Source organism: Engraulis encrasicolus, chromosome 3 (genome assembly GCF_034702125.1).
Source record: "Engraulis encrasicolus isolate BLACKSEA-1 chromosome 3, IST_EnEncr_1.0, whole genome shotgun sequence".
Taxonomy (NCBI): domain Eukaryota; kingdom Metazoa; phylum Chordata; class Actinopteri; order Clupeiformes; family Engraulidae; genus Engraulis; species Engraulis encrasicolus.
The window spans coordinates 9582119-9595235 of NC_085859.1; the positions used below are offsets into that span (position 1 = coordinate 9582119).

General features: G+C 43.6%; 2 protein-coding genes across 2 annotated transcripts in view; both read right to left on the minus strand.

The window, feature by feature from the left end:
- LOC134445674 (E3 ubiquitin/ISG15 ligase TRIM25-like) overlaps positions 1-4661 on the minus strand; it is a 22659-nt gene extending 17998 nt beyond the window's left edge. Inside the window, exons 1-2 of the mRNA XM_063194710.1 lie at positions 3996-4661; positions 3556-3651 (exon numbers count right to left, since the gene is read on the minus strand). Of these exons, the coding sequence (XP_063050780.1) occupies positions 3556-3651; positions 3996-4574 (675 nt within the window). The 5' untranslated portion in view covers positions 4575-4661. The remainder of the gene's footprint in view (positions 1-3555; positions 3652-3995) is intronic.
- LOC134445672 (tripartite motif-containing protein 16-like) overlaps positions 1-13117 on the minus strand; it is a 245965-nt gene that overhangs the window by 79205 nt on the left and 153643 nt on the right. The gene's annotated exons all lie outside the window — the stretch shown is intronic.

The window sequence follows — 13117 nt, forward strand, 5'->3', positions numbered from 1 at the left end:
GTGGAGATGAACAGTCTAGCAGCCTGGTGGAGATGGACAGCCTGGTGGAGATGGACAGCCTAGCAGCCTGGTGGAGATGGACAGCCTGGTGGAGATGGACAGCCTAGCAGCCTGGTGGAGATGGACAGCCTGGTGGAGATGGACAGCCTAGCAGCCTGGTGGAGATGGACAGCCTAGCAGCCTGGTGGAGATGGACAGCCTGGTGGAGATGGACAGCCTAGCAGCCTGGTGGAGATGGACAGCCTAGCAGCCTGGTGGAGATGGACAGCCTGGTGGAGATGGACAGCCTGGTGGAGATGGACAGCCTGGTGGAGATGGGCAGCCTAGCAGCCTGGTGGAGATGGGCAGCCTAGCGGCCTGGTGGACATGGGCAGCCTGTTGGAGATGGGCAGCCTAGCAGCCTGGTGGAGATGGACAGCCTAGCGGCCTGGTGGAGATGGGCAGCCTAGTGGAGATGGACAGCCTAGCAGCCTGGTGGAGATGGACAGCCTGGTGGAGATGGACAGCCTAGCAGCATGGTGGAGATGGACAGCCTGGTGGAGATAGGCAGCCTAGCAGTCAGGTGGAGATGGACAGCCTAGCAGCCTGTTGGATATGGGCAGCCTAGCAGCCTGGTAGAGATGGACAGCCTAGCAGCCCGGTGGAGATGGGCAGCCTAGCAGCCTGGTGGAGATGGGCAGCCTAGCAGCCTGGTGGAGATGGACAGCCTGGTGGAGATGGACAGCCTAGCAGCCTGGTGGAGATGGACAGCCTAGCAGCCTGGTGGAGATGGGCAGCCTAGCAGCCTGGTGGAGATGGACAGCCTGGTAGAGATGGACAGCCTGGTGGAGATGGGCAACCTAGCAGCCAGGTGGCATCTCTACAGTGTTTTTACCACTCTGCAGTCAAGAATCCTTAATGTCACCTAACGTGCACCCTCACCCCCACTACTGGGGTATCATGGCATCATGCATTGGCATAGCATTTGGCATCATGCCATTTGTATCATGTTTAAACTAAAGGCTGTGGAGGCTGTTAGAAGTCCTGAATAATGACTTACTGTTTGGTGGCAGCCACTCCTTACTGTGTACTCTTCTGACTGGGAGTTCAGGATCAGTATCTGCACAAAGAAACACATCCATCCACATGCATCTCACATCCAATGGTTCAGGAGGTCTTAGCTACTACAAATATACACATGAATAGTGTGTTTCCATAGAGCACTTTATGTTTCTGAATCTTTTTGCGTTTCAATAATTACTCTGTGAAAGTAGATCAGTCTGACCATGGTGCGCATGACGACAACATTACATACAGTAATCATGTCACACTTTAATACTTACACTGTATGCTCTGGATGATTTGGACATTTCTCACAGCTTCAAGATAAAAAGAGCAAAAATAAAATCAGATGAGTTATGTCTCACTTTGAAAAGCTAACTGAATATGTCTGTTATGGTTTCTATGTACGTATGTCCAACCTGCTTCAGATATCTTGACTATTTCCTGCTTGAAGACTGACTGTAATTTCTCCTCCAGCTGCGTCTTCAGTGCAGACACAGATTCCTTCAGGGGCTCCAAGGAGAAGCTTTGGCTGACAGTCACGCTGAATGAAACGGTGCTGTAAGGACTCTCAGGGATGGAGTCGATGTTCTGCACAGAGAAACACAAAGACACAATAGGGTGATGTAGACCTACTGACAATGGACCCTTGATTGGAAGAACATAGACAGAGCTACTGTATTACTGTATTACTGTGCTAATATGAACCCTTTAAATCATTTAGTTTTGAACCTTGTTAAAGGGGCATTCCACTGGTGGAGACATGAATGTTTATTAAAAGTGGGTCATATATGTAGTAGAATAGTAGAATAAATTTCTAATTTGGTGCCTTCTTGGCCGAGAAAAGGCAGAAAATGACTTTTTATTGCTTGTGGATTTGTGACAACAATCCCCATAATGCATTGCAATGCTCAATAAAATGACGATTTTTACATCATTGTAGGAGGAAGTGTTAAGATGTGAATACGGATTTCTCCTGTCTCAAGGGGAATTTAGAGAGTGTTGCACGACCATTCAAAAGTATGACTGGGTGTCTAGCAATGGAAAGTCTAATGCAAATGGGTGGAGTGTCCCTTTAAAAGTAAATGGGTAACACTTTACTTGACTCCGGTGTCATATGCATGTCATTACATTATCATAACAGTATCACGACCCAGTTATGCACCTGTCATAAACAATATGTCCATGTCATAAACAATTTATGACTGTTGGACAATTCAAGGTTGTCTTTGCCATAACCGAATGTCACTTAACGACACTGTAATGACATGCATATGACACCGGCGTCAAGTAAAGTGTTACCAGTAAATGTCTACCTTGAGGAAATGGATGGGATCCTGTGTCTGTGAAAGCTGCTTCATCTCAGCATCTGTCCTCTTCAGCTCAGCAATCTCCTGCTCCAGTCGCTTCAGGAGTCCTTCAGCACGACTCACCTCAGCCTTCTCCTGAGCTCTGATCAGCTCTGTCACCTCAGAGCACCTTCTCTCAATGGAGCGGATCATCTCAGTAAACATCCTCTCACTCTCCTCCACTGCTGTCTGTGCACCAGACTGATAGAACACAGACACAGACACAGACACAGACACACACACAGACACAGACACACACACACACACACACACACACACACACACACACACACACACACACACACACACACACACACACACACACACACACACACACACACAGAGTTCAGAAGGATACGGTCAGGAGAATCCTGCCCTTACCACTCCCTACAGTAGTACATCTCCATCCATGGCTGAAGCGCCCTTGAGCAAGGCACCCAACCCCACATTGCTCCAGGGACTGTAACCAATAGCCTGCAATATCAGTAAGTTGCTTTGGATAAAAAGTGTCAGCTGTGTAATGTAATAACAATGTAGAGGAGAAGGAGAAGTGGTTAGATTGACAAATAAAAAATGGAGCCGTGTTTGTGTCTCAGCTTATGAGTACGATCATAACTATGCATGCTGCTCAGTGGAGAGCATATTGACATATTGTCTTTGTGTGTGGTTCCCAGGCTGCACTGTGGCACAGAGGAAAGCGCTCTGGGGGTCATGAAGGCAGCAGAGAACATCATTGGCTGCCCTCTTCCCTCTCTGGAAGGCCTTTACAGCACCCGCAGTCTAAAAAAGGCCAAGTGCATTCTGGGAGACAATTCACACCCAGGTCACAATCCGTTTGAATTGCTACCATCTGGCAAGAGATACAGGTCCATGAAAACCGGGACAAACAGACTAAAAAACAGTTTCTACCCAGCCGCCACTACAGAACTTAATTATGCTTCCAAAGCATAGTTTTTATACTATCACCATTCTTTTTATTTCATTTTATTTTTTTATTTTATGTTTGCTTCAACAAGGAACGTTCAATTTCGTTGTGCTCGTCGTCACAATGACAAATAAAAGATGTATTGTATTGTATTGTATTGTATTGTATTGTATTGTATTGCATTGTATTGTACAACCATAAACCTGCTGCAGATTGTCTTCTCCTCTGGTCAGTTCTCACCTTGAGAGTCTCCACAGCCTTCCTCAGCTCCTGCAGCTCCTTCTCCTTCAACTGGATTATCTGCTGGCATCTCCTCTGGCTCTGCCCCAACCCCTCCTGGAACATCAGAAATTAAATACCATTTTAAGGGGCTTTTATCTTAATAAATATTAGCCCAGCTTGATGGATGAAAAACTTAGACACTACAAATGGCAAGGCAACTCGTAATGAGTCTTCAGCGTGCTACATCATGCTACATTCTGTTGGATACATTCTGTTGGCCTGTCAAGTTGGTCTGTCAATGCTTTACAAAATGTAGATATTGGAGCTTCTAATACACTCTATCTTAGTGCCTATTCACTGGGGCAAATAGCTAAGTCACTCAAGTTGTACATTATTTCCTTTCTTTAGTAAAAGAAAAACGCAGAGCTCTGGGAGGCTGTTGTAGATTCATGCCTTACCTTTTTCTGACTCCACTCTGCTTTAGCTGTGGTCGTGTCATGGTTTTTATGATCCCCCATCGTACACAGATAACAGATGCAACTCTGGTCAGTTCTACAGAAAATGTCAAGAACCTTCTTATGACTATAGCAGATCTTCTCCTGTAGCTGGCCTGTGGCATCGACCAATGTGTGTTTTCTACCCAGAAGTTCATCATGAGTTTTCAGATGACTGTCACAGTACGACACGAAACATTCCAGACAGGACTTGACAGCTTTGAGTTTTCTCCCAGTACAGACGTCACACGCAACATCTCCAGGTCCAGCAGCACACTCAGGAGATGTTGTTTGTATTCCAATCTTCTTCATTTGATCCGCGAGCTCAGCAAGTTTTATATTCTTGTTTAAAACGGGTCGTTGAGCGAAAGCCTGTCTGCACTCAGGGCAACTGTAAACGGCCTTGTCGCCCTTATCCCAGCAGTTCTCAATGCAGCGTAAACAGTAGCTGTGCCCACAGGTAAGAGTCACCGGATCACTCAGAAGACCCAAACAAATAGAACACTCCAAAATGTCCTTATTACCTGCCCTGGCCTCAGCCATTTTCTCAAATTGTCGAAGCGAAACGTAGCGACATCCAAAACTTCTTGCGAACAAGTGGAGTTAAGTTTCGCTTTCACCTGTGGAGCTCCAAACTTCCTGGATGGAGTTCAGTATTCATGGAGTATTGCTGCCATCTAGTGGCCATATTTAGTGATGCAGGCTGAGGGGATATTTATTCGACGTGCACTGCATTAGAGCAGTAGCCTGTATCTCCCATTGTAATGTTATTATTCCATATTCTTTGGTTATAATGTAGGCCCTACTCTCATTGTTGGCTCTGAAACTTTTTATCGAAGCTCCTCCCAACCCAACCCAAAATTCAACCCATATACAGGCTGAAAGAATTAATCTAAGGGACTAATTACCATTACTATTGCTTGACACATTAATCAATACATTCATGACTAAGTACAGGGAGGACCAGAGATATGTTTTAGATTTTGGTTTTAATGTTGGTTATCCTGCTGGGTGTTTTGTTGGAATTATGGTGGCCTAATTTTAGTATGTATAATTTTGGTCATAACCTAAATGCAGATAGTAGGCTATTTCATCAGGTCCCCCTGCAACCTAAATGCAGATAGTAGGCTATTTCATCAGGTCCCCCTGCAACCTCTTACTGGTCAGTCTTACCTCCTTACGTCCACCTCATCTGTCCAAACTCGCCCAGCAAAACAGGAAATGAGAAAATTAAGGAATCAAGTAGCCTTTGATGATCGCGGACCATGTCCTCATTTGAGACCATGTGTTATGTGTAATGAGCATAGGTGTGCACAGATACGGAAAAGGTGGTGCTGAAGCACCTGCCCCTTTGCACTACTGGACAAAAATGCCCTTTTTGAAAGTTCTTTTTTTTAAAAAGTGTTTTGTCACAATGTACTGTTGTCCATTTTGACATGATAAGCTAAAAAAAAGCTTCATGATCAAAAGCATGTGACAATAATGCCACCGATATAATATATCGCCTCTTTAGCTTAGTAAGTTCAACATGCCCTCAGCGACTCCCTTTCAGCACCTGCCCCCCAAAATGTCTGTGCACGCCACTTAACTGGTAATGAGTATTGTGCATGAGGACCTGAAGGGTTAAAACGAGTACCTTGATAATAAAGTACATTTGGCACAGCTTGAGAGAGGGAGCTGTGCTATGCTGTGCTGCTCACATCAAGGCTGGGGAAGGAAGGGACAGTGGTGGAATAATTGCACACAGGGCCCCAGGGCAAAACACTGACAGGGCCCCCCATAGGCTACCGCCTGCCATGGTCGTAATAGGGGCCCCACTAGGGGTGGGCGATATGGCAAAAATGTCATATCACAATTTTTACCAGGAAATCTCGATTTCGATTTTTTTGTTATCACGATCTTCCATCCAAAAAATAAAAAACAACTAAAATCAATTTTGATATGCTTGCAATTTGTAATTTGTAGTTAATAAAATATTAACACACTGATGACACTCTCATAAAGTGCACAATTAGAATACAATAATGTAAAGAATAAAGGTGAAGACAACAACACAAGTAAGTAAACATCACTTTCATACTCATAGTTAACATCCTCACTGCAAGAAGATATATACGATTTCTTCACTTTGGTGGATTCAAGACGATCTTGTGCTCAATATCACCATTTACGATTTATATCGTCACATTGCCCACCCCTAGCCCCCACCACCAATAGAGGAGGGTCCCAGTGTCTTGCCCCTCCTCATAACATCGTGTTTATAAACACTGCTGACCCATGTATAGGGCCCCCACCACCAATACAAGAGGGTCCCAGTGTCTTGCCCCTCCTCATAACATCGTGTTTATAAACACTGCTGACCCATGTATAGGGCCCCCACCACCAATAGAGGAGGGTCCTGGGAAGAGACAAAATGTCAAAGAGGTCTGAAGGAGTCTGAACACTGAAAATGGAGGCACTAGTGTACACCGCTGCCAAATGCAGATTATTAAATAACACCAATAAAAAAAAATAATCCTAAAACACATTCTCCTGATTTTCTGATGCTATTTGTACAGATTCAGTGGAAATGTATAGTAATATGGGAACCCCCTGTATTTACTGACACACGCACACACGCACATGCACACACACACACACACACACACACACACACACACACACACACACACACACACACACACACACACACACACACACACACACACACACACACACACACACACACACACACACACACACACACACACGTGTGCCCCTCCTCATACAATGTTCCTCTCCAGCAGCCTCTCGTCATGAAGAATCCTCTTGATGTCCAGAGCGCTGAGGTTTTAGCCATGTTGTAGTATGATATCACATAGGGCCTAGATGTATGATATCACATAGGGCCTAGTTGTAGTATATTACATAGGGCCTAGTTGTAGTATATCACATAGGGCGTAGTTGTAGTATGATATTACATAGGGCGTAGTTGTAGTATGATATTACATGGGGCCTAGTTGTAGTATAATATCACATAGGGCCTAGTTGTAGTATATTACATAGGGCCTAGTTGTAGTATGACATCACATAGGGCCTAGTTGTAGTATATTACATAGGGCCTAGTTGTAGTATGATATCACATAGGGCCTAGTTGTAGTATATTACATAGGGCCTAGTTGTAGTATATTACATAGGGCCTAGTTGTAGTATGATATCACATAGGGCCTAGTTGTAGTATATTACATAGGGCCTAGTTGTAGTATATTACATAAGGCCTAGATGTATTATATTATATTACATAGGGCCTAGTTGTAGTATAATATCACATAGGGCCTAGTTGTAGTATATTACATAGGGCCTAGTTGTAGTATGACATCACATAGGGCCTAGTTGTAGTATATTACATAGGGCCTAGTTGTAGTATGATATCACATAGGGCCTAGTTGTAGTATATTACATAGGGCCTAGTTGTAGTATATTACATAAGGCCTAGATGTATTATATTACATAGGGCCTAGTTGTAGTATGATATCACATAGGGCCTAGTTGTAGTATGATATTACATAGAGCCTAGATGTATGATATCACATAGGGCCTAGTTGTAGTATATTACATAGGGCCTAGTTGTAGTATATCACATAGGGCGTAGTTGTAGTATGATATTACATAGGGCGTAGTTGTAGTATGATATTACATGGGGCCTAGTTGTAGTATATTACATAAGGCCTAGTTGCAACTACAGTATGTAACGTCATGCTACTAGTGTTGTACACTGTGGTAAATACTTCTAATAGCCTACTACTTTAAACAACTGTCTGTGTGTGTGTGTGTGTGTGTGTGTGTGTGTGTGTGTGTGTGTGTGTGTGTGTGTGTGTGTGTGTGTGTGTGTGTGTGTGTGTGTGTGTGTGTGTGTGTGTGTGCACGTACATGTGTATGTGAGAGTGACTTCTGATCCCCCCCCACCCAGTTCTCTACTCAGCTGCCTTGTAGTGCTTGCTGTCCAATCAGATGTCTCTGATTACAACCATGTGATTCTCATATGAGTCTTTATCAAATCATTCACAGCTGTTCAAAGTTGATGAGTTAACATTTTATTGAATACATGTACAGGTCTACAAGTCTTCACCAAGTGCATCAATACAGGTCAGAAGAGTAAAAATAATATATCCACAACCCAAACAGAACGTCTCTCTTACTGTCACCTCAAATACAAGCAGTCTGATTACAACCATGTGACCCCCATATGAGAGAGTCTTAATTAAATCATTGTTCAAGGTTAATGTATACATATTTGAAATTCATACATGTAAACACATTTGGTCTTTGACCAAGTGCAAAACACACTTCAGACAAGAAAAAAAGAGTATCCCCAACCCATACAGTACATCTCTCTTACTGTGATCTATTTGACAGTAACACACAGCGTTTGGACCTACTGTACATAAAGGTCTTCATCAGGTGCACTGCACACTTTAATTACAAACACAAAAGTAAAACAGTATCACACCATCCCCATATCAAACCAGAAATATGAATGTGTAAGCAATGCATCCACATAGTATTATCATCAGTGTGTGATTCAACTGAATGTAGTGTAATATGATCCGTGGTGTAAAATCAAACTCAAGTTCTATTTGACATGGAACATGCCTGTTTTCATGAGCATATAATAGGAACAGATATTTATATAGAGAGGAGAAACGGTAATGAGTCTGCATACAAAATCTCAAATACATGATCATTTACTGAAAAATCTATATCTGTCTGTCTAATACATGGTAAGACGTGTGTGTGTGTGTGTGTGTGTGTGTGTGTGTGTGTGTGTGTGTGTGTGTGTGTGTGTGTGTGTGTGTGTGTGTGTGTGTGTGTGTGTGTGTGTGTGTGTGTGTGTGTGTGTGTTTTGTCTTTTGAAAAAACGTGTGTGTGATGTGTATGCGTATGATTCAACTCAAGTGTATGATTCAGCTCAAGTTGAATTTGACATGGAACACATTAGCAGTTTTAATTAATACAGATATTCCCACAGAGATGAGGAAGATTTACCACCATTTAATCGGGACACAAGCTTTCCAATACAATACAGGCCCATTTAATATCTGCTTCTACAGAACATACTGCACAAATACATCAAAGACTAATGATGGTCGAATACACGAGTGTACTGTATCAAAGAGTTGTGACGAAGGAATGTGTATATGTATTCATGTCAATTAATGTACTGTATCTTACGTGTGTGTGTGTGTGTGTGTGTGTGTGTGTGTGTGTGTGTGTGTGTGTGTGTGTGTGTGTGTGTGTGTGTGTGTGTGTGTGTGTGTGTGTGTGTGTGTGTGTGTGTGTGTGTGTGTGTATGTGTGTGTGGGTGTGTGTGTGTGTGTGTGTGTGTGTGGCATGTCATTGGTGGCATGATGTCATTGGCATCATGTTTGATTTAAAGGCGGTGGAGGTTGTCAGAGGTAATATCCTGAGTGGTGGAAGGTGCTCCTATATTCATCTCTTCTCATTGGGCGTTCAGGATCAGTATCTGCAGACCACACAGAGACACATTCATTTCATATCCAATGACTTTGGAGGTCTGGGCTGAGGCATGAACATGCACTCTCATCAAGACATTAAAACACTGTATATAGATACAACTGCTGTCCACATGTCCACAGATTGCTTGACATGAAAATGAAACATGAAATTTGATTATATTGCATAGCCCTATTCAGATGGTGTGCATGTCTGTATCTGAGACCTGAGACCTGCATATACATACAGTAGATATGCTCTCTCTGATCTCTTTTTTCAGATTGTCTTGCTGTATTTTATATCTATTTCTGCATGGTAACATAAGAGAATCAGCCACATAGTGCACATAAAATGTCCAGGTAATATATTCAATTCCATTGTAGCCAGTCTATACCTCTGCAGTTCCTCTTGATGGTTAAGTTGACATGTCCTTGCTTGATGCCCTGCTGCAGCAGCTGCACTGCATGATGGTGGGACTTGCCCTCCACAGAGGTGCCGTCCACACTGATCAGCTGATCACCAGAGCGTAGACGCCCATCCTCATCTGCCGCCCCATACTTCACAACATTGCCAACAGTGATCTGTAGGCAGAATAGCAGATGTTGGTGTTGCTTCAAAACATTTTTGAATGAATGAATGTAATGAATGAATGATTTATTTCTCTTCACACCATCATTTAGATTTTCAGTTACATGTCATGAAACGGGTAGATTAGTGTGGAGAGAAAGGGTCCCCATATGAAGCTAAATGCAAGCTTGTAAGCTGGGGCGAGGTCCATGATACGCATTGGCGAGGTCCATGATACGCATTGGCGAGGTCCATGGTACGCATTGGCGAGGTCCATGATACGCATTGGCGAGGTCCATGATACGCATTGGCGAGGTCCATGGTACGCATAATGCATGGCAAACTTTTTCTTATTATTAAAAGGTAGACAATGTAATTTTTGTCATTGATTTTCAAGAGGTATGCTGCCCATATATACTTCCCCAAATTGCCAGCTGCACCCTACGTACAGAGACGCATATTGTCACCAGGCTAGGCAGGCAGCCGCTTGGGGCCCCAAGTATACTTTAATATGCTAACATGTCACAAGCTATGTATCCTGCTGCCCAGGTAATTTGTAATCACAGATTTGGGTGATATGCTCCGTTGGGTTTTCTTCTCTTTTTTCCTTGTATGACATGGAAAATCAAGGCTTGAACGAGAAGCTTATGTTGTGTAGCCTTGTGAGTGACTATCGTCAACAATACCACAATAGCGCGTCAAATTGGCTTCTTTGCCTCGTAATTTTAGTTTTCCGACTACTGGTATTTATTAATTGAGTTGAATGCACTGTCTTGTGCAGGTCAGCTAGGCACTTGATTGGCAGGGCTGTCAGAGAGAGCCCTGCATGTCTGAGTGTATGTACCTTTGGTGCATTGATGAGAGTTGGTGCCAAGAGCTGTTGTGGAGTGACTGACAAGGGCCCGAGTGTCTGACCTTGCGCTGGCATTTCCAACAAAGTTGGTATTTATTAGAATACTTATTTATTTGAATGCACTGTCTTGTGCATGTCATGCAGAAATCAAGCTGAATCAGAGCGGCTTTTGCATCAGAGCGGCTTTTGCATTTTCCATGTCAAGCAGGTTACCACAAAACGCACTAGAATGCAGGAAATAGTATCCAAGAAGTCCATAATCTCCTCGTTAGGATTGATCCCCATACTGTGTATCCACAATATCTGAATCTGTGCCGCACCAGCAGTTTTCTTGACGAGCTGTCATTGTACATGCATAGATACTGCATGAGCTACAAAAATCTGCATAAGTGAAAGCAATTTGTCCACTGGGGGTAAAACGTTGGCACTCACCAGATCGCCAGATTCACTTCCTCCCACAATTGTGAAGCCAAATCCTGTTCCCTTCCTCCACAGGAAGATATCATGCTCCTCATAATCTGGACATTAAAATAAACAGATGAATGGAAAACACAAAAGGACTTACTGTAAGTGCTACATAAGTTCACATGTAACAACATCTTAGAGTTTACAGATAATTTCCCGAAACCATCTTAGCAAAGAATCATCGAAGTACTGTATCACACATAACTCTAAACGTGGTTCGGGAGTACTCTTAAAACCTATTCGGGTTGTATCTATGTACAGTACATGGAAAATGTAATTCTATCACAGAACATTGGTAATGGAAATGGCTGTGCCGGACTGGATTAAAATATCCCAGTAAATGAACAGAAAGTGGGAGGGGTCAGTAAATCTTCATGCACTGTTGCGACACACAGGACTATGCTCTTGACACTCCTGTACAGTTTTGGGCACTTTTTCCCTTTTGAGTATTTGTCTGCTCTGTTCTCTACCACTCAGCTATGGCTAATCACTCTTATATTGCTGATCACTTATAATGTGTGTGTGTGCGTGCGTGCGTGCGTGCATGTGTGCGTGCGGTTGATTGAAATTAATCACTCTTGAATCACTCAATACTTTTCATCACCAATTGTGTGTGTGTGTGTGTGTGTGTGTGTGTGTGTGTGTGTGTGTGTGTGTGTGTGTGTGTGTGTGTGTGTGTGTGTGTGTGTGTGTGTGTGTGTAATGAATCACTCTTATACTGTACTTCTCATCATTAATCACCAGTGCGTATGTGTGTGTGTGCATGTGTGCATGTATGTGTGTGTTTGTGGAGGCTGTTAGAGGTCCTCAGTAATGCCTTACTGCTTAGAGGCAGGAGCCTCTTACTGTATTGTCTTCTGACTTGGAGTTCAGGATCAGGATCTGCAGACCAACACAGAGACACACCAGCTGACACTGCTTAATTATTAGTGTGTGTGTGTGTGTGCGTGCGTGCGTGCGTGCGTGCGTGCGTGCGTGCGTGCGTGTGTGTGTCAGGGGCAAGGCATGTCATTGGCAGTATGTTTTAATAGGAGGTAGTTAGAAGTCCTCAGTAATGACTTACTGCTTGGAGGCAGGCCCTGCTTGCTGCCTGCTCTTCTGACTGGGAGTTCAGGATCAGTATCTGCAGGCCAACACAGACACACACATTCACCCACATGCATCTCACATCCAATGAACATACTCTCCCCTTGGCTTTAAATATATGAATACAAATGCGTTCCCCATATCAGCAGACACTGCTTAATTATTGTGTGTGTGTGTGTGTGTGTGTGTGTGTGTGTGTGTGTGTGTGTGTGTGTGTGTGTGTGTGTGTGTGTGTGTGTGTGTGTGTGTGTGTGTGTGTGTGTGTGTAATGAATCACTCTTATACTGTACTTCTCATCATCACCAGTGCGTGTGTGCATGTGTGTGCGTGTTTGTGTGTAAAGGCCGAGGAGGTCCTCAGTAATGACTTACTGTGTGGTGGCAGGCCCTCCTTGCTGCGTGTTCTTCTGACTTGGAATTCAGGATCAGGATCTGCAGACCAACACAGAGACACACCAGCGGACACCGCTTAATTATTAGTGTGTGTGTGTGTGTGTGTGTGTGTGTGTGTGTGTGTGTGTGTGTGTGTGTGTGTGTGTGTGTGTGTGTGTGTGTGTGTGTGTGTGTGTGTGTGTGTGTGTGTGTGTGTAAAGACTCACGTGGTATGATCTGTGCTTTAGTTG